Raw genomic sequence first — 19,120 nt, 5'->3', positions numbered from 1 at the left:
CAGTTTGTGAGAAAAAGCCAAATATGCTTACCTGTGCATTCTTCGCCACTTTGAAGTAGTGTAATGCATGATCCTTTAGAGCTGGGGCCAGCACAAAATCCAGAATCACAGTAACAATTGTTCTGTACACAAACAGCATGTGCAGGACAATGCGAGTTATTTGTACACTTATCTATATGAAAAGAGAAGTTACTTTTAGATATAAACACACTGTAAAGTTAGATAAATAGGTCGAAGTGGGCCAGTGGTATGCCATAATGCTAGTTCCATTGCTTTGATTGCAAAACTATTAAATTTCATTAATTTCCACTATATATCTATAATATAAATGTCTAGTGGCGTGTGTGTGTGTGTGTGTGTGTGTGTGTGTGTGTGTGTGTGTGTTGTGTAAAAAAAAACAACAAGCTGCAGCGCCACCTGCTGGGCAGAGTTATACACTGACCTATATATTTCTTGAAGGAGAAGTGGAAGTTGGGAGTGTTTGGTGGTTGCCGGGGGTGACAGTGGGGAGTTTTTAACACCTTAAGTAGCTTGATTTGACTAGAATGCATAAGTATCATGCACGGGTTAACTGACCTACTAAATTCTTAGTGTGTGTGGAAAAAAAACCTCAAAAAGGGCTGATATTTGGTATACTGACATTATTGACGAGTTGAGGGATCAAACTCATTTTCGTGAGGTAATTTTACCTCATGAACACACATGTGTACAGTGGTGGATCCAGAGGGGTGCGATCGGGGCAATCGCCCCCCCTAGCAGGGGTTTGCTGCCGACGGCTGCACAGTATGTGCAGGTCCGTTTGGCAGTGACAGTGTGCTGCTGTGTTTTAAACACAATCAGAGCAGCCGGGCAGCACACTGTCCCTGCCTGTCACTGCCGAGCGGACCTGCACATACTGTGCAGCCCCCGGCAGCCTCAGAAGTCGGAAAGGGGGCAAGGCCTTAATCGCCCCTCCCTAACATCCCCACGGGGAACAAACATTTTCTAGATCCGCCCCTGCATGTGTAGCGGCGTGTGTTAGTGTGTGTGTGTCTGTGGAAAAAACAATTTTCTCAGAAAGGGCTCATCCGAATGACCTGAAATTTGGTATACTGACATTATTTGACAAAAAAATGCATGAGTATCATGCACGGGTTAACTTGTGTATATATATATATATATATATATATATATATATATATATATATATATATATATATATATATAATTTTTTGCTTGGACACTTAGGGGCTCTGATTTGGGGATGTATTTGCGATGTCAACAGTGGAAATGTCTACACCAGAAAGTCTACAGTCACAAGGTGGACACAGTTATAATGTCTACATGTTCATAATGTCCATAAAACGGCACTAAATGTAAAAAAAAAAAAAAAAAAAAGTGTAACCCCCACTGTTTCTTTTTTACTTCTTATAAGATACAGTACAGAGATTTAAAAAATATATTTCAAAACCCAAAACTCACATGAGCTAATATTAACATCTTAACACTTGTATGAGTGGTGTGAATCTTGTGTACACAGCTGTGAATGATATCCTTATCATTGCCAACCACTAACATGACTAGTCATCAAGATAATTATACCATTCACTGTGGCAGCTATGTTAAGACAATCCTTGTCTATGCCAGAGATTATATTAATGTTGATGTGATACGTTTTAATATTTTCTTGTTCTTTTATCTATTCATCAAATTCACCTCCATTAGACATTATACTGCTAAGCAGAGGAGGGCTGGCAAGTTTTAGCCCGTGGGGCAAGACTCAACTCAGCAGCCTATTTTAATGGGAAAAAAATGCAGGTGGCCCTGTGACCCAGCCCATGATAGCTCGCTATAGGACTGACCCGGGGGAGCAGGTGCCCCCCTGTCCCCCAGCCCAGCCTGCCCCTGCTGCTAAGAACAGACACAGCATTCTCCCTGCACCCGGCCTCACCTCTGCCTCATCATTTGTCTATATAGTGCCACCAATTCCAAAGCGCTGTACAGAGAATATTTGTTATTCATATCAGTCCCTGCCCCATTGGAGAATACAGAATCATCTTTAAACATAAAAGCAGGGTGACAGCTTTCCCTTCTCCAGTAAAAAAAAACAAAATGCATAACAAAAAAATTGAGCATACCAAAGCATCATTTCATACAATATTAATTTAAACACTATGGGGTAAATGTAGGAACGCTATTATTTCCCCCTCACATTTAACATGCAAAATAGTTAAATCCAAAACGGATCAATCTGGTAAAAGACAGTAGATGAGATTACCTGCCCAGCTATCTGCCCAGTCGCCCTTTGTTCAAAATTGGTTTGGATACGCCCCCATGGGGGACATGTGGTTGGTTCATGCAGATGGTACCCCCTCACAAAATTTCAGTTCAATGGGCTGATGAAGCGCTTATTGGCTTACGCGGGTTTAGTCGCTACGTAATACGGAACCCTCTCCTTTCAGATTGGGGCAGCTATGCTGTGACTGAAAAGGGCGCTTCCACTGCGGCCATTAAATTGTCAGTGTGTTGGAAGTCTGCTGCGTGTAAGAAATACATTAGGCCTCAGCCATAATTTCACTCAGGTGAATGCCCCTGCCCCTTCCGGTGACCCAGGGCTATGCTGCTCGTCACTTTCACAGGGGCATGAAGGGATTTTCGCCCATTTTTTCCCTGGGTCTAGGCCTGATTAGCTACATGGCTCCAGGGTTTTATGGATTTTCACCTTCATATGGGATACCGTTCCCCCCCTTCCTACCCAGCCCAGGTTTCCCCACTGCTCTGGTGTGGGAGTCTCCCCAGTGTGTGGCTCCCTGCTTTCGCGGGAGCCTGCTTATATGGTGTGCAGTCCTCAGCTACGGCAGGGACTTGCTTGTTGAAATGCGACCCACCACTCTGCGGGGGCCTGCTTAAGGTGATGCGACCTTCTCCTACAGGGGCCTGCTTAATGTTGGCACACGGCTTCTGCCTCCCAGGGTTTACAATGTTCCCTGAGTGGATGTTATATGCTTCATCCTAGGTGCCCCAGTTCAGAAGGTTTGTATCATGGGCCACTCATTTGTGTACTGGAATTCCAGATGCCGCTTATCTCGAGACTGGACCTCTTTCTCCCAACCCACATACATCAGGTGGGTGAGGAAGAGGGTTAGAGGGAATTGACATGGGAGTCCCTTATCTCCCTATGGACAGAAGAGGTGACCGTAAATTGTTCTCCTAATATACTAGTTATACATCATGGCGGCAATGATCTTGGCAAAGGCAAGTTATTGGACCTCCTGATCTTTATTAGGGAGGATCTGAAGGCCATTCAGGCCCTGTGGCATACGGTTACCCAGGGGATGGCGGGTCTCCATGAAAGGTGTGGTATAAAGTTGAACCAACATAATGTGGTCCAACCTTATACCACACCTTTTATGGAGACCCGCCATCCCCTCTCCCATTATGAGTAATCTACTTAAAAAAACTCAATAGGTTCAATAACGGTCGACCAAGTGCACCTGTTTTGTCCTGACGTCATGCACTTGACTGAACATGGACTTTGGCTCTTCATAGAGTGGATTTATTGGCTAATAGGGCTGGTGGTGAGGTCACTGGTTGGCAGGTTGTGATTTCCTTAAAAGAATCACAGCAGTGGTAGAAGAGCATTGCAATCAGCTACTATTAAGCATATGGTATTACCGATGATTGATAGTGGTCACTGCCCCCTTCAAAGTAACATGACTCTTCGTCCTTTTGTATGGAGGACCCCTTGACCTGCTTTGACGTCACTGTCAAGTCCAGAAGGGGTGTAATCTCTCTATTTCCAGAAGTTTAACACTGTTCAATCATAAAGGATAACTTACTGGGACCAGTGGGTAATGGTCTTACCTTCCACTGTTTGACTTTGCATATAGTTGGCTGACTGTCCTGCTCTCGCCGCCACCTTTTTTCAGTTTATATATATTTAAATCAAAATAAAACTGTGCCCTTTGCCAAAGTTGATATGTTTCCAGAGTGATTATTATATGAAGAAGGTTTGGGTGCATGAACAAGAGAGACATCGACACTATGCAGTTTAATGAATACTGTGAAATGCAAGGATGCATTTGAAGACTTCAGATATCCTCATAGTTCACAGAAGAAGACATCTAACCCATATATATTTCTATGATAGGAGATATGTGTCCCCAAGGGGACCTCTGTTAGCATTATGGTATCTGGATTTCAGACATATGTAACAATCACACCTTTTATTGTATTCTCGCAAATAATTTGTATAATGTGGTATTCACAATGCATTGTCTGATCACAGCATAAAAAACTATTCCCACACACCTTTGGAACCGCCCAATATCTTTGAAAGGAACAAGGAACAATTAACCTTTTGTGCATAGTTTATCCTGGAGACTGTTGTCCCTAACATGACAATATATAAGGTTTATCCAGTATAGGTAAATTCATTTGCTGCATGAATAAAATAAATGTCATGGTCTACTACATCTGTTGTAACATTCAGAGGCGGAACAGTACATCGCTGGAACCATAGATAGCTAAACTTATGTAGGAGCCCAGCAATGCCGCTGTAGCCTCCTGATGGGGCTTCTTCTGACCATGGATGGTCCGCTCATAAGCAGACTTCGCTATGCTCTTTCCAGAGCAGAGTTGGCCTTGGTGAGTGCTGCAGAGCCTCAGGTGGGTGGAGGCCTCAAAGGGGAGGGGGACCTGGCATTGCCACTTACCCCACACATCTCCGGGCCACACACCTTATACCTGCGGTAGCTCCGCTACTGGTTACAGTTACACCCTTACAACCAGGAATCTAAGTTCTGGGAGAATAAACTGGTAATGTTAAAGGTTTTCAGTGGCAAAAGCTGGTAACTGACTTCAAAAAACTGAGACATACGGAAACTCTAGCTATGTGAAAGAGGAGAGACATAGTACATAAAGCAATAAACTGTACAAGACAGTGCTTTACCAATACAGATATTTTCAAAGTGAAATTCTTACCAGAACACATCCATGTTTTTAACACTGTATCGTAGACTTCATGAAACCCTGGAGGACAATTACAGGTATAGGTTCCTTTTGATGAGACACAGACCTTCGGGCTTTTACAGTGTGGAGGAGAGAAAGAACATGGATCTAATGCAGCAACACAATAACAGAAACATAAAATTACACCATTGTGAATAGCAGTTCATTGTTATAATTGAGCACTGTTTTATGGTGGATCAGATGCCACTATAGTTAATGTGCACGCATCACCAACACACTGTAGATGTGGCCATGGTTCTGTCTGAACCATTATTTATAAGGCTGCACTCTATCCATTCACTAGGAGCTGGTGACGCCACTGAAGCACAAAGTGTCCATAAGTGACCATAAAATACTGTCAACACCTCAAGGTAAAATGTAAAAAGTGGATCTTCTGGTCAGCAAAAAAAAAAAATCTCAAACACGGAGAAGAGTTTGTTAGGTTGACCATCGTACAGAAAGTAAAGCATAGGTGATAGTAGGAATAAATACATACAGGAAACACGTCATAACCATAATTAGGTAATGTCAAGGCAAGATCACGCTTTACATTACTAAATATATTGTATCTCTTAAAAACACTCTGACCTCAAACATTTCTTTGCTCAATTGTATATATGCTAAAGAGAGCTTTATGGTATATAGGCTATGAGAAAATGTAAGGGTTTGTTTCTATGTCACCTTTGACATTTCTGGAAGTCCACAACTGGCCAAAAGCCCAACAACATCATTGTCTTCTACCAATACATTAACAGAGGGGTTTGGAAGGAGATAAGACTATTGTTGGTCACAGGAAAAAAAAACAGCTTTGCAGACTAGTTAAATTTTGCAAGCAGAATTAATATCACTTTTATAGAATATCAGGTAATTCCTGCAACGTGAATATTATTATACATCTATCTGTAAATATTTATATTAGAAAAATGCAAAGGGGGACAAAAAAATGGTACAGTGTACTTTCATAGAAAATTACAATTACGGTAAGTAATATTTTTTCAGAAATCAATATTTCAGGTATAGTTGCGTTAAAAATAGGATACACATCACACAGGTGAATTAAAAAGTGAATGGTTTGGTTTTTAGGCAGTGGAAACCGATAGCAAAGAGGAGCTAACGGATGGCAGTAACTTTAAGCATAGAATAAATGACTCACGAATGAATAGGAATGAAGTCACTGAAAAATAGCGAGTGATCCTGAGTGTTTGGTATCTGAAACCCTGATATGTCAGTGAAATCTGAGTGTTGCACCTATATATATCACAGATATTGCATTTATTATATCATTAAAAAGAATCAATAATTGCAACAACTTCTGAAAATATTTGTTCTGTTTTTAAATTGCAAGTGTACTCATATTTGAGTGATTTTATTTTAACAAAAGATTCAATTAATAATACATATTGTTTTCTCGTTTTTCTAAGACAATTAACTTTGTGCCAGTCTCATTTTTACATTCTCCCTCGTTTCCCAAGATGCAGTCAATGGGCCTGATCAGGGCCAGATTAACCATAGGGCTAACTGGACTAAAGCCCAGGGGCCTATGGCATCCAGGGGGCCCTTGAAAGTGCTCAGCAGCAGTATTGATCGGTTGGGGGTGGGTTCGCCCCCGGCGCGATCAGTGCTGCTGAGCACTTTCACTGCAGTACTTCTCCGGCGCGCTGTAGTCTTCTTACTGAGGAGATCTCGTGAGTCTCACTCTCACGAGATCTCCTCAGTAAAGAGCGTACAGCGCACCGTAGATAAGTGCCGGGGTGGAGGGACCTGGGCCTGATGCTGAGTTGATCTTACACCAGTTTCAGTAGCATAAATGAAAGTTTGCCCTGTACATGCCCACAGAGTGGACACATGCCTATGCGTACATACAGACAGCATGCATCTGACACTTACTCCTCCTTATGACCGCAGAGGAGGAATGGGGGCGGGGCATTCTAACAGTGGGCGAGTACAATAAAGTCGCGTTTTAGCTAATGTGGCTGATGCAGACCGAAAGAATATACATATTAGAGATGGGCGGGCTCGGTTCCCCGAGAACCGAACCCACCCGAACTTAACCTATCTGAGTACCGAGCCCTCCCGCCCGCTCGGATTCCAAATCGAGGCCGAACGTCATTGTGACGTTGTCGGATCTCGGGGCTCGGTTCTCGCGATATTTGAAAATCATAAATACCTGCCTCCACAGAAATCCATCGCCATTTGACAGAGGGAGACAGCAGGGTGTAGTCACAGGCTGATTAGAGCAGGGACTGAGAATACAATTCTGATAACAATTCTGATTTATTACAATTCTGATAACAATTGATAGAGAAGAGAGGAGGATAGAGGAGTCTTTTTTTTCAATATATGACACTACAAGTGCTTTGGGGTGTCCCCCATTCTTTTGCATTAATATTTCTGGCTGTCAAATGTACTATTTGTCAGCAATCTGAAAAATAATTTTTAGCACTCCCAAGTGCTTTTTGGGTGTCCCCCATTCTTTTGCATTAATATTTCTGGCTGTCAAAAGTACTATTTTTCAGCAGTCTAAAAAAATAATATTTAGCGTTCCAAGTGCTTTTGGGGTGTCCCCCATTCTTTTGCATTAATATTTCTGGCTGTCAAAAGTCATATTTGTCAGCAGTATCTAAAACAATTTGTAGCACTACAAGTGCTTTGGGCTCAGAATGGATTCAAAGCAGTCCACATATGAGCAGAATGAGCAACCAGGTTCTGTCACCAGTCCTGATGGTAGTGTTCCCAGTACGTCATCTGGGCAAGGTGATGTCAAACTACACAGTATTTTGAAATCAGTCAAAAAAACACACCCCAAAATTTTTTTTACCGCTTTGAAGCGAAAAAGAAGTGTAACTGAGGAAAAGTTAAGTGCTGATAAAAAAAAATTGCCAACGTGCCATTCTACAAAAGCAGTGGCAAAGAGAGAATGAGGCCTTCACCTTTCTCTATTAGTGGCAGATCCAAAAATATTACCGAGCCTACAAGTGGTGCACAACTACTGTTACGCGTCAAAGCCAAGCTGCAAGATAACAGTAAGGCATTAGAGGCTAATGTTTGCTCTGAATCACAAATGACACCAATCCCTGTGGAGTGTCCATCCAACAGTGGGATGTCTAATCGTGAGCATTCTGTTAGTGTACCCATAGAGAGTGACCCTTTCAGCAGTTCTGCTGATGTGTGCCTGAACAGCCCGAGTGTAGCCGGTGATACACAAATTGAGGATGCCACTTTGGAATTAGAAGAGGATGAGGGGGAGATTTGTGTAGGCGACGAGGGCGCTAATGATGATGTTGATGATTATGATGCAGACAGATACCAAATTGCCTTTCTCAATTTCTATTTATATTCTAGATTATATAACGGCTGAATTGTTTTCTATTTTACTCATAGTGGAGAGGGAATCTGATCCAGACAGATACCAAACTGCCTTTTTCCATTTCTTTGTATATTCTAATTCTACAGTCTATGCAGGCTGATTTTTTTCTATTTTACTACAAGTGGATGGGGGGGGGGGGGCTGATGCAGACAGATACCAAACTGCCTTTGTCCATTTCTTTTTATATTCTAATTCTACAGTCTATGCAGGTTGCTTTTTTTCTATTCAACTACAAGTGGAGGGCAGGGGGGTCATAGACAGCCACCAAACTACCTTGGTCCATTAATTTTTTATATTGTTCAGTCTATCCAGGCTGCTTTATTTCTATTCAACTACAAGTGGAGGGCGGGGGGGGGGGGGGGCTATAGAGACAGAAACCAAACTGCCTTTGTCCATTTCTTTACATATTTAACTAGAAGTGTAGGGTGTAATATACACCCAAAGACGATGGCTGCATTGCCAATGTGCATAGATAGAGAGGAAGACAATCTGGTTTGTGTGTAGAATTAATGAAGGCCTACCTACCAGGAATTAAACTGTTTTTTGGATAATTTATTAGCTTTACAATTACATTACTTATCCAAGAAACAGGTGGAGCACTAAATTTGGTTATTTTATGCCCAAAAACATTGATTTTCCAACAAAATAGCAAAACAAAACCAAACAAAACCAAAACCAAAACCAAAATACGCAATGGCGGTTTTGCAAAACCAAAACACGACGGTAATCCAGATCCAAAACCAAAACCAAAACCAAAACACAGGGGTCAGTGAGCATCTCTAATACATACACACCTATCAGGAGCCATATCTATTGTGGGTGCTAGAGGTAAGTGCGAATACACGCTGATAATAATGACAACCTGCACCATTAATCATTCACTTCTGATTGGCTGATTGCAAATTCACCTCTAAAGCTCATATGTGCTCCCTTCATTAATTGTGATTATAGTACAGGATGTTGTGGGCATATGTATAAATTATTTTTTGTACAACTTTCATTTGTACACAAGAAGAAATATTATATCTGTTGTATTATACCAAGCCTTATAGCGATTGTGTGTTTAGCTATCACAACAAATATGTATTGTGTTTATGGCCTGGTTGTGTGTACACGTATGTGGGTGTAAGTATGCCAGGCATAAGCCTGATGTAAACCTGGCACATACGCTACAGGTGCAGAGTTGAACTCAGCTGAGTGCGACTCAGCATATTGGCCAGTCCATACCTTCCAACTATCCCTATTCTGGCGAGATGTCCTGACTCCCGTCCTGCAAAAGGGGCGGGGCATAATGGGAAGGTGGGTTGTTTTGACCAAATACGCCCATATGGGAGCGGAGTTTGGGTGTAACTGGGCAGAGTTTGGGTGTGGATGGGGTTTATTTTGTCCCATGAATGTTGGGAGCTATGGCCAGTGGTCGGAGTGAAAATTTAGAAGTGGGGGTATGGAAAATGTAATGGGAATGTAAGTGAATGGAATTTGATAGTTTTACAATGAAGGCAATAGGACAAGTGGCGGTATAGCAGACCATGGTATGCACCTCCACTGTGACCACTGATATGGGCATAATACGCTGTTTTTACAGACGGCTTTCTTACACCCAACACGTTCAACTTAGCATAAGGTCCAATGTATTTAAAGTAAAATAGAACAAAGACATAAAACACATTGGGCCTGATTCATTAAGGTACGCATACTGAGAGCATTGTGCATTTGTTTTAAAGTGAACGTAACTCGACTCTGCGTACTCTGAAGACAGCAAGGAACGGATCTCAAGATATGTGGGGTGATGACTACGGGTGTAGGTTTACTCTGCTCTACTAGAGCAGATACTGCAGGATACGTACAATACCTATGTGGACTATAAAATCTCAAAAGAAAATATATTCAACTAATGTTACCTGTAAATATTATAGTCATTTATGATTATACATGGATATTTTTTAAAATCAGCGTACTTCTGCGTGCGCCTGAGTTGGACTTGGATGTGGCTGCACGAGAACTCCCTTACTGTACATTGCCTACGTGCATCCGCCCATTGCCCACCCTGTTCCCTCCCCGAAATCGTAGGTTGTAGTAACTGTCGTTTGTGCTCGAAGATGACTTAGATGTGGACATGTCTGTTGAAGGACATGGATCTGTGTGCGCTCTGCTCTAACAGACAATAGACACGGCCAATACATATGTCCCAAAAGAAAGCACAGAAGAAAAATATTCAATTAATGTCACCTGTTATTAATATAATCATTAATGACAAAACATAAAAACAGTGGTTTTTTTTAATTTTTTTTTCTCATAAAATACATTTAATGGGACATTATTAATGTCTACTGTACATAAAATACATTTAATGGGACATTATTAATGTCTACTGTACATAAATGCATTTTTACATTTCCTCCTGATTGCAAACACATGTTCTAGCATGCATACAAAGTTGTTAGTAAACGGCACTTACAACAGACCTGTAGCTGGTGCTAGTGTTACAACAGAAAAACACATACATTTGAGATGGCCAAAGCTTCAATAGGACGCTACATGCACTCGAGCTTGGCACGCCCATACTGTACATTGACTACGTCTATACTCCCGGTCCCCTCTCCTTTCCACCCCCAAAAATTGTAGGCTGCATTTGAAAATTAATTGGACGTTGCTGCGTTTACTGGCATATGGTCCAATGTTGGGCATGCACAGTGTGATTGTACGCAACATACGGCACTAATCAGCATTTACGTTCCTATATATGATCCACTGATGCGGAAGTCCTTTTTTGGTGATAGGATACTACATTCAATAGTATGTATGCTTTTATTACTGATTTAGTTATTTGCAAAGTGCTTGATAAAACATGATACAGGACTAAACTACATTTCAAATTAAAAGTACTTCCCTGCATTACAATATTAAAAATCCCTCAGGTTTACAAATTGCTTAGTCCTCCATGGTTCGTGGTACTATATAAAATTTTCTTGTTTGGAATTACCTAACTTTCTAATTTACTTAAGCCAATAGTGAAATAGTTTTTTTGGTTATTTCTTTTTTTATATTTATGGTTTATATTTATTTACAATATATGACTGTCAGAAAAGACAACATATACATAGATAGGATCACCTTATTGAACAAATAATTATTATTATAACCATAAATCCGACACAAATCAACAGTGTGTATCAACTAAAGAGAGACTTAAGAAACAGCAGTAGATGTATACACCAGTCAGGAGTATACATCTACACGTATAGGTATAAGTATAATTGTACCGTGTAGTGCCGTGAACATTCTGCCTATGTGGATGTCCAACACCAATTTTCTTTCATATAATAAATATTTCTGGACAACAGCCCGGTTAGTACAAATAGTTATGGGTGACCTGTTTTGCATTCTCTGAAAGTGTGATTTGTATGTCACCGTGCTGGCTGTGGTGGTAATGGTTAATTTGACGCTTACAATAATGATACAGACAGGGGCGCACGGAGGATTTTTCAGGGGCAGTTTCCCCTCCACCCCCGGAAAAAAAAAACCTAGAGAGCTGACGCGCATGTTCGGCTGCACTGTACTATACAGCAGCCGCGGCGCTGTCATAGAAGCGGACGCTTCTTTAACAACGCCGCGGCTGCTGTATAGTACAGTGCCGTATGTAGGAGCACTTTTTTAGCGGAGGGGGTGGGTTTCTGGAGACCCAGAAACCCCCCTGCATGCGCCACTGACAGACTATATAGACAAAAATAATCCGATTGCAATAAAACCGACATGCTTGAAATGCTGGCTTACATGAATACAGAACATATCCGAAAACAGTACCTTGCAGACTGCTATCAATTCCAAAGTGACTGCATGCTGGCAACAGTGAACTTGGTGAATTTAAAGTGGCAATGGCGCTACCCAACAACTCCACAATTTAATGTAAGGGTTACCGTTAGGGTTAGGATTAGGGTTAGGTGACGGGTTGCCACTTTAAATTCACAAACCTCACTCTCGCTCTGTTTAGTTATGTAAAGTACCAGCATGTGGTCACTTCAGAATTTATAGACGTCTGCAAGGTCCTGTTTTCGAATATGTTCTATGTCTGTATTCATGTAAGTCAGCATTTCAAGCATATCGGTTATATTGCAATCGGCTTATTTTTGTCTACATAGTCAATGTTATTATTATAAGCGTCGCATTTACGAACTCCACCCTCTGGCAGCTCCCAGGAAAGAACCACTTAGTTGGGGTAGCTTTCAGAGACACACCCTGTCTGGCTAAGCCGCTTAGTCCTAAGAGGACTGGTCGTGAGGTACAAGCTGGAGTCAAAGGATTGTAGAAGGTAGAACAGCAACGGACGAAGCCAAAGTCAAGGTATTGGAGAAGGTAAAATAGTGATGTACAGTCAAACAAAAGAAGTCTTCCTTGAAGCACAAGCAGAGAAATCCAAATCAAAACTTTGCTCCTAAAAAGGTTTGGTAGTACTGAGGCACTTTATAAAGGCTACTAACAGGTAAGATAAATTGTCCTGATTTAATTTTTTCACTAAACTGCTGATTGCAGAGTAAAAAAAGTTGTGCAGTAGTCCAGATGAGGTGACTAGCTGGTTGGCTGTTCTTACCAGAGTGTTGATTACAGGAATTAAAGAGGTGTTCTCAGCTGTCATTGTGAATAGTTATTTGACAGCTGTTATCTGTGGCTAGTATTGTGAATCCTCACAGTAATTGTTTTCTGATACCTGTCATCGGGAGCTGGTGTTGTGAATTCTCACACATTGGAAAAACAATAAAATAAGTCCAAGGTTGTGTTTGTAGTAGGGATGTGCACCGGCCACTTTTGGTGTCTCGTGTTTTGTGTTTTGGATTCGGATTTGCTTGAGGTTTTGGGTTTGGATTTGTTTCGCAAAACACCTGACGAAAGGTTTTGGTTCGGATTTAAGGTTTTGGATTCGGATTTATTTTGAAAAAAAACATAAAAAGTGTTAAAAACAATTTTTTTTGGTTTATTTTCACTCCTACGCTATTATTAACCTCAATAACATTCAATAACAATCATTTCCACTAATTCCCAGTCTATTCTGCAGAATCAGTGAACTTTGTAATATTGCAGTACCAATGGACTTATACTGCAGGATTGTTTTTGGATATTTTTTTTTAATTTCTTTTTTTTATAATTATTTTTTTTATAACTTTTTTTAAAAATTTTCGTGCTGTGCTGTGTTCATTGTTATTTCCCCAGCACAGCACGAGATATAGCAGGACAGAGGACCACCTAACACAACCTCCCTCTACCCTGATCAATGCCCGAGTGAAGATGGCGGCGGCTAGCGGGGAATTTATAGGATCCGAGTATCGCGAGATCCGACAGCGGGATTATGACTCAGAGCCTCGGTTTCAGTTTTGCAATTGACGGGAATACCCGCATCTGTCTCGGATCCGGCTCGGATCGGCAACGTTCGGGTGGGCTCGGATTTCAGATATCCGAGCCCGCTCATCTCTAGTTTGTAGACAGTTTTCTCTATGGTGTGAGCAACTATTGCTTTATTTTTTCCTCTTGTATGTAGGTGTGTAATCTATCTTATTTGTAACTGAGCATTTAGGTATCATCCATTGATTAGATGTTTGGAAAAGCAGCAAGCATGGGCTCTGTAAAATGAACTCATCATAACCTTCTCCAAAACAGCCATTTCCTTTTTCACTCAAATAAATGATCTCTCTGAAGCAGTAAGTTGCTATAACATTTTTACGCTACTTCTTTCCCTGTTCAGCATAGAGATCGCTATCACATAGTATTATACATCAGCAACAAAAACATACATGTGAAACACATCTGTAAAATTTGTGAGAAAAAGCCAAATATGCTTACCTTTGCATTCTTCATCAATTTTAACTGATCTGATGCATGGTATTATTGATCTTTTAGGTCTTTGGCTACAATATTCAGAATCACAATCACAAGTGTTCGTTGCTGCACAAAAGGCATGTTTAGGACAATCCGAGTCATCTGTACACTTATCTATATGAAAAGATAAATTACTTTAAGAAACACACTCTTATGATAGATAGATAGATAGATAGATAGATAGATAGATAGATAGATAGATAGATAGATATGCCATAATGCCAGTTCTACTGCTTTGATTGCAAAATGATCAAATTCAATTCATTTAAACTATATAGATATATAGTATGGAAAAGAGGGAATTTACCAGAACAGGACCCCTCCACCCGTGATAGGTACAGACAGAGTTAAGGATTCTGCTGTTATCTTCTTAAGGAAGGATTTTACTCACAGTTGCACAACATGGGTGTGATTTCTGTGGTGTGTTTGTTGAGCATTGGGCGATAGCTATTGCTGGTAGGTTTAGCAAATGTGAGCAACCAACCATGGTATAGCAACCACCAATAATCAGCCAAAGTAAGATTAAAGTATCTCCTCAGTAAGAACTGCAAGTTGATTTGAACGATGTTGATTGACAGTCATAGCTTACTAATCAGTAAAGGTCATTTGCAAACAGCAAAGCAAAATCTTATTATTGTCACTGTCCTCAAGTGCTGGGATAACAGTGCTTCAGCTTATTGTAGTAAACATCATACAGTGGCACTACCACCCTCTCTTGTTACATCCCCAATGTTAGCGCATTGAAAAAAAAAGCCCATGTTAATGGTTATTTGCGGTGAAAGCTTGAGACCCCTCTACCCTGCTATTCACCTTATGTCAGGGCATTTAAACTGCCATTATCAATAAAAAGTAAAAGAGAGATGTGTGTACAACCCTGTTACTCACTCACCTGACCAATTATTGAGGTACAAGTGTACGTTGCTAAAACTAACCTGTTTTTTGCATGTGGCATAACAATTATATTAAATGTGAAGATTTAGAAAGCCTAATAATAATTTAGCAGGTTTAATGTTAACTTGGGGAATGAGTTGTTACATTAACCCCTTTGCTGCCATCTCTGGTAGCTAATATACAATAAAGACCCTAATCCCTATTGGCTAATATGTATAACAAGCCCTAATCTCTGGTGGCTAATTTATATAACAAATCCTAATCTTTGGTGACTAATATGAAATACAGACCATAATCTCAAGTGGCTAAAATACATAACAAACCCTAATTTCTGGTGGTAACATAAAATACAGACCATCATCTCTGGTGGCTAACATACAATACAGACCACAATCTCTGGTTGCTAATATACAATACAGACCATAAACTCTAGTGGCTAATATACAATACAGACCACAATCTCTGGTGGCTAATATACATAACAAATCCTAATTTCTGGTGGTAACATACAATACAGACCATAATCTCTGGTGGTAACATACAATACAGACCATAATCTCCGGTGGCTAACATACAATACAGACCATAATCTCTAGTGGCTAATTTACAATACAGACCATAATCTCCGGTGACTAACATACAATACAGACCATAATCTCTAGTGGCTAATATACAATACAGACCACAATCTCTGGTGGTAACATACAATACAGACCATAATCTCTGGTGGTAACATACAATACAGACCATAATCTCCGGTGACTAACATACAATACAGACCACAATCTCTGGTTGCTAATATACAATACAGACCATAAATTCTGGTGGTACTGCCCCTAGAAAAGAACGCACAGCTATCATCTTAGAGGTGGGATGACACAGAGCAGTCTCTATAGCTCTCTGTACTTTCTCTCTACTGATGCTACTACAGTGGTAGTGGGTGAAATCTGGGATAAAATCTTGTTGTTGGAGGAAATGGGGCAGGAAATTCTGATAAATTCTTATATATAGTTGTATGCAAAGGTTTTTGGGACCTCCTGGTCAAATTGCATGTTTGATTCTCTCAGTGAAAAGAAGTTAACACAACCTCTGCAGGGTACAAAGTTAAATATAATATATGCCTGCATGTGCAAATGTTTGGGCACCCTCTCAGTCAGTACTTAGTGACACCTTCTGTACCAGAAATCACAGCTTCCTAAATGGAGATGAGGGAAATGTTCAAAACTGTTCTGCAGAATATTCATCTCATGCCACATTTAGCTGCTTAATTTTACGCATTTCCCTGGCTCAGATTGGCTTGAAGTGTTCCGTGTGGATTTCCCCTGACCATTTTTGTTATGCCCGGACATCTCCCATTTTATACTTTAACCACAACGCAGAGCAGAATGGATTGACCCCGTCGTCATCCCACCTCTATTTATAGACTATAAATTCTAAATTATGAGAATGTAGAATTTTTAAATAGTACAAAAAGACATTCCATAAGATGTCAAAGCAAACATGGAGCGCGAAGATAGTATTGCCAAAATGTTGCATCTCTGCCAAACATCCTCTTCCTCTGTGAAATTCAATTAGCTTGAAATTTTGTGCCAACTTCACTCATCTCTATTACAGACATTTTTTGTAGTCAGCTAAGAGTCTTTCTATTCTAGATTTATGAATGTTTTTTCTATTTCTTCCTTGCAGAACTTCTAGCTAAGAAATATGTTCAGGTCTTGCATTCCTTGCCTGAGATCTTCCCAAGATTTTCATTAATAATCAATGCTGGAGACTGTGCAGCCCATTCCAAGACCTTAATCTATACTTCCTGTAAGTATTTCATGGTTGATTTTCAGGTACAGTATGTTTTAAATTGTTGTTTTGCTTAAATAGACACAACCCCTAAAACATAAGTGTTCCACCTCCATGCTGAACATCTTTTATTTACTCCCTTATTTGTTCACCGAATATATATTTTGTAGTTAGTTCACAGCCCTTTGTTACAATTTTTTTGGGCGTTTTGTTTGCATGCTTCAGACATTGACTTTTGTGATAAAGTTGTAGAATTTTTTATTTTTTTTTCTGAAAGCAACACTATACTGTAGACCTAGGGATTATTACTCCGGTGTCAGCTTTCTACAGGTCCTTTGCAGTGATCTGAGGGTCCTGTTTTGCATATCTGACCAGTTTACCAGAAGCTCTACCAGAAATTGCCTAATCTTCCCTTGACTTAAGCAACAGTTCCCCATAACTTATTTTTCTGACAGTGAAAATTTTAAGAAGGAGGCATTCAGTTATCTTCTTAGAGCCTTCATCTTCTTTGGAAAAGTCAATTATCTTTATTTTCACAATCTCAGGCATCTGCTTAGAAAAACCTATGATTGAGAGTATTATTATTATTATTATTATCCTTTATTTGTTAGGTGCCACAAGATTTCCGCAGCGCCGTACACCATACAAACAGTACACTATACAGGGTGAAACAGTACAAAACAATAATCAAAATACCAGTACTTCAGGAGCTCCAGGCAGGTTAAAGCAATAAACACGGAGCAGAAGAACAGGTGAGGAGACAGGAGGAAAGAAGGCCCTGCTCAAGTGAGCTTACATCCTAAGGGAGGGAAAACAGAACAGGCACAAGGGGAGCCAGATGAGGCAAGGGAAAGAGCGAGTGGAGGAGATGAAGGGGTTATACGGATGGTTGGTAGGCTTTAAGGAAGAGGTGGGTTTTCAGTGCACGTTTGAAGGAGCACAGAGTAGGAGAGAGGCGGATGGAACGAGGGAGGTCATTCCAGTGAAGGGGGGCTGCATGGGAAAAATCTTGGATTCTGGAGTGGAAAGAGGTGATAAGAGTGGAGGAGAGGTGTCGATCATTGGCTGAGTGCAGGGAGCGGGCAGGAGTGTGAATGGAGAGGAGGTTAGAGATGTAGGGGGCTGTAGAGTGGGAGAGAGCCTTGTAAGTGGTGGTGAGGAGTTTGAAAAGGATTCTGTAGGGGAAGGGAAGCCAGTGTAAGGCGAGGCAGAGAGGGGAGGCAGAGGAGGAGCGGCGTGAGAGGAAGATGAGTCTTGCGGCCGCATTGAGTACAGAGCGGAGGGGGGAGAGATGTGAGTGGGGGAGGCCAGTGAGGAGGAGGTTGCAGTAATCCAGACGGGAGATGAGTAGGCACAACATCCTTAGAGGTTAGAAGGGTCAGAGAATGTATTCAACCGTGGTATTGCCATCACATGGCTTCATTTAAGGCCTAATTAGTGAATCAAACTTTGATGCCTTAAGAAAAAGAATGATTTTACTGGAAGGGCGCCCAAACTTCAGCATATACACAGCGATTAGCATTGCTGCCTCACGGTGTTGTGGTCATGAGTTTGAGTGCGGCCAGGGCCCTATTTGTGTTTAATTTGTATTTGTTCCCTGTGAGTTTCCTCCAGGTTCTCCGGTTTCCTCCCATAGTCCAATAACATACTGGTAGGTGAATCAACTTCTGATAAAATGAACCCATGTGTGTCAGGGAATTTAGACAGTAATCTCCAATGGGCAGTGAGCGATATCAATGATTATATATTCTCTGTACAGCACTGTATAATAGAATGGGCATGGTAAAAATTAACAATAATAAATAGTATATCTACATTATAATGTGCAGAAATTAGCCTTGTTTATATTTGTACATTGTTGTGGCAACTTCTTATCACTTCAGTGAATTTTGACCAGGGATGCCAAACTTCAGCCTACAACTGTATACAGGAACTAATTGTTCTAGTAAGATAATGATCAGTGTGTGTGTGTGTGTGTGTGTGTGTGTGTGTGTGTGTGTGTGTGTTAGGAAATTTAGACTGGGACAATGGGGCAGGGACTGATGTGAGTGATTTCTCTGTACAGCGCTGCGGAATTAGTGGCGCTATATAAATAAATAAATGATGATGATGATGATTAGTGGTCCTGATAATTATAAACAATGCCTAGGAACATTCTTGATTGTATTCATAAACATGGTTAAAGTGCCCTTTTAAAGTGCCCTCAACTCAGAT

At 40.7% G+C, this 19,120-nt stretch overlaps 1 protein-coding gene across 3 annotated transcripts in view; it reads right to left on the bottom strand.

Annotated features, from left to right (window-relative positions):
* LOC142151347 (adhesion G protein-coupled receptor E3-like) overlaps nucleotides 1-19,120 on the bottom strand; it is a 125,144-nt gene that overhangs the window by 58,576 nt on the left and 47,448 nt on the right. For all 3 annotated transcript variants that reach the window (XM_075206886.1, XM_075206887.1, XM_075206888.1), the window contains exons 5-7: nucleotides 14,189-14,338; nucleotides 4,963-5,097; nucleotides 32-172 (exon numbers count right to left, since the gene is read on the bottom strand). In XM_075206886.1, coding sequence (XP_075062987.1) covers nucleotides 32-172; nucleotides 4,963-5,097; nucleotides 14,189-14,338 — 426 coding nt within the window. The remainder of the gene's footprint in view (nucleotides 1-31; nucleotides 173-4,962; nucleotides 5,098-14,188; nucleotides 14,339-19,120) is intronic.

This window comes from Mixophyes fleayi, chromosome 4 (assembly GCF_038048845.1).
Source record: "Mixophyes fleayi isolate aMixFle1 chromosome 4, aMixFle1.hap1, whole genome shotgun sequence".
Classification (NCBI taxonomy): domain Eukaryota; kingdom Metazoa; phylum Chordata; class Amphibia; order Anura; family Limnodynastidae; genus Mixophyes; species Mixophyes fleayi.
Note: the sequence above shows the minus strand (reverse complement) of the source record. Positions and strands in the feature narration are given on the sequence as shown.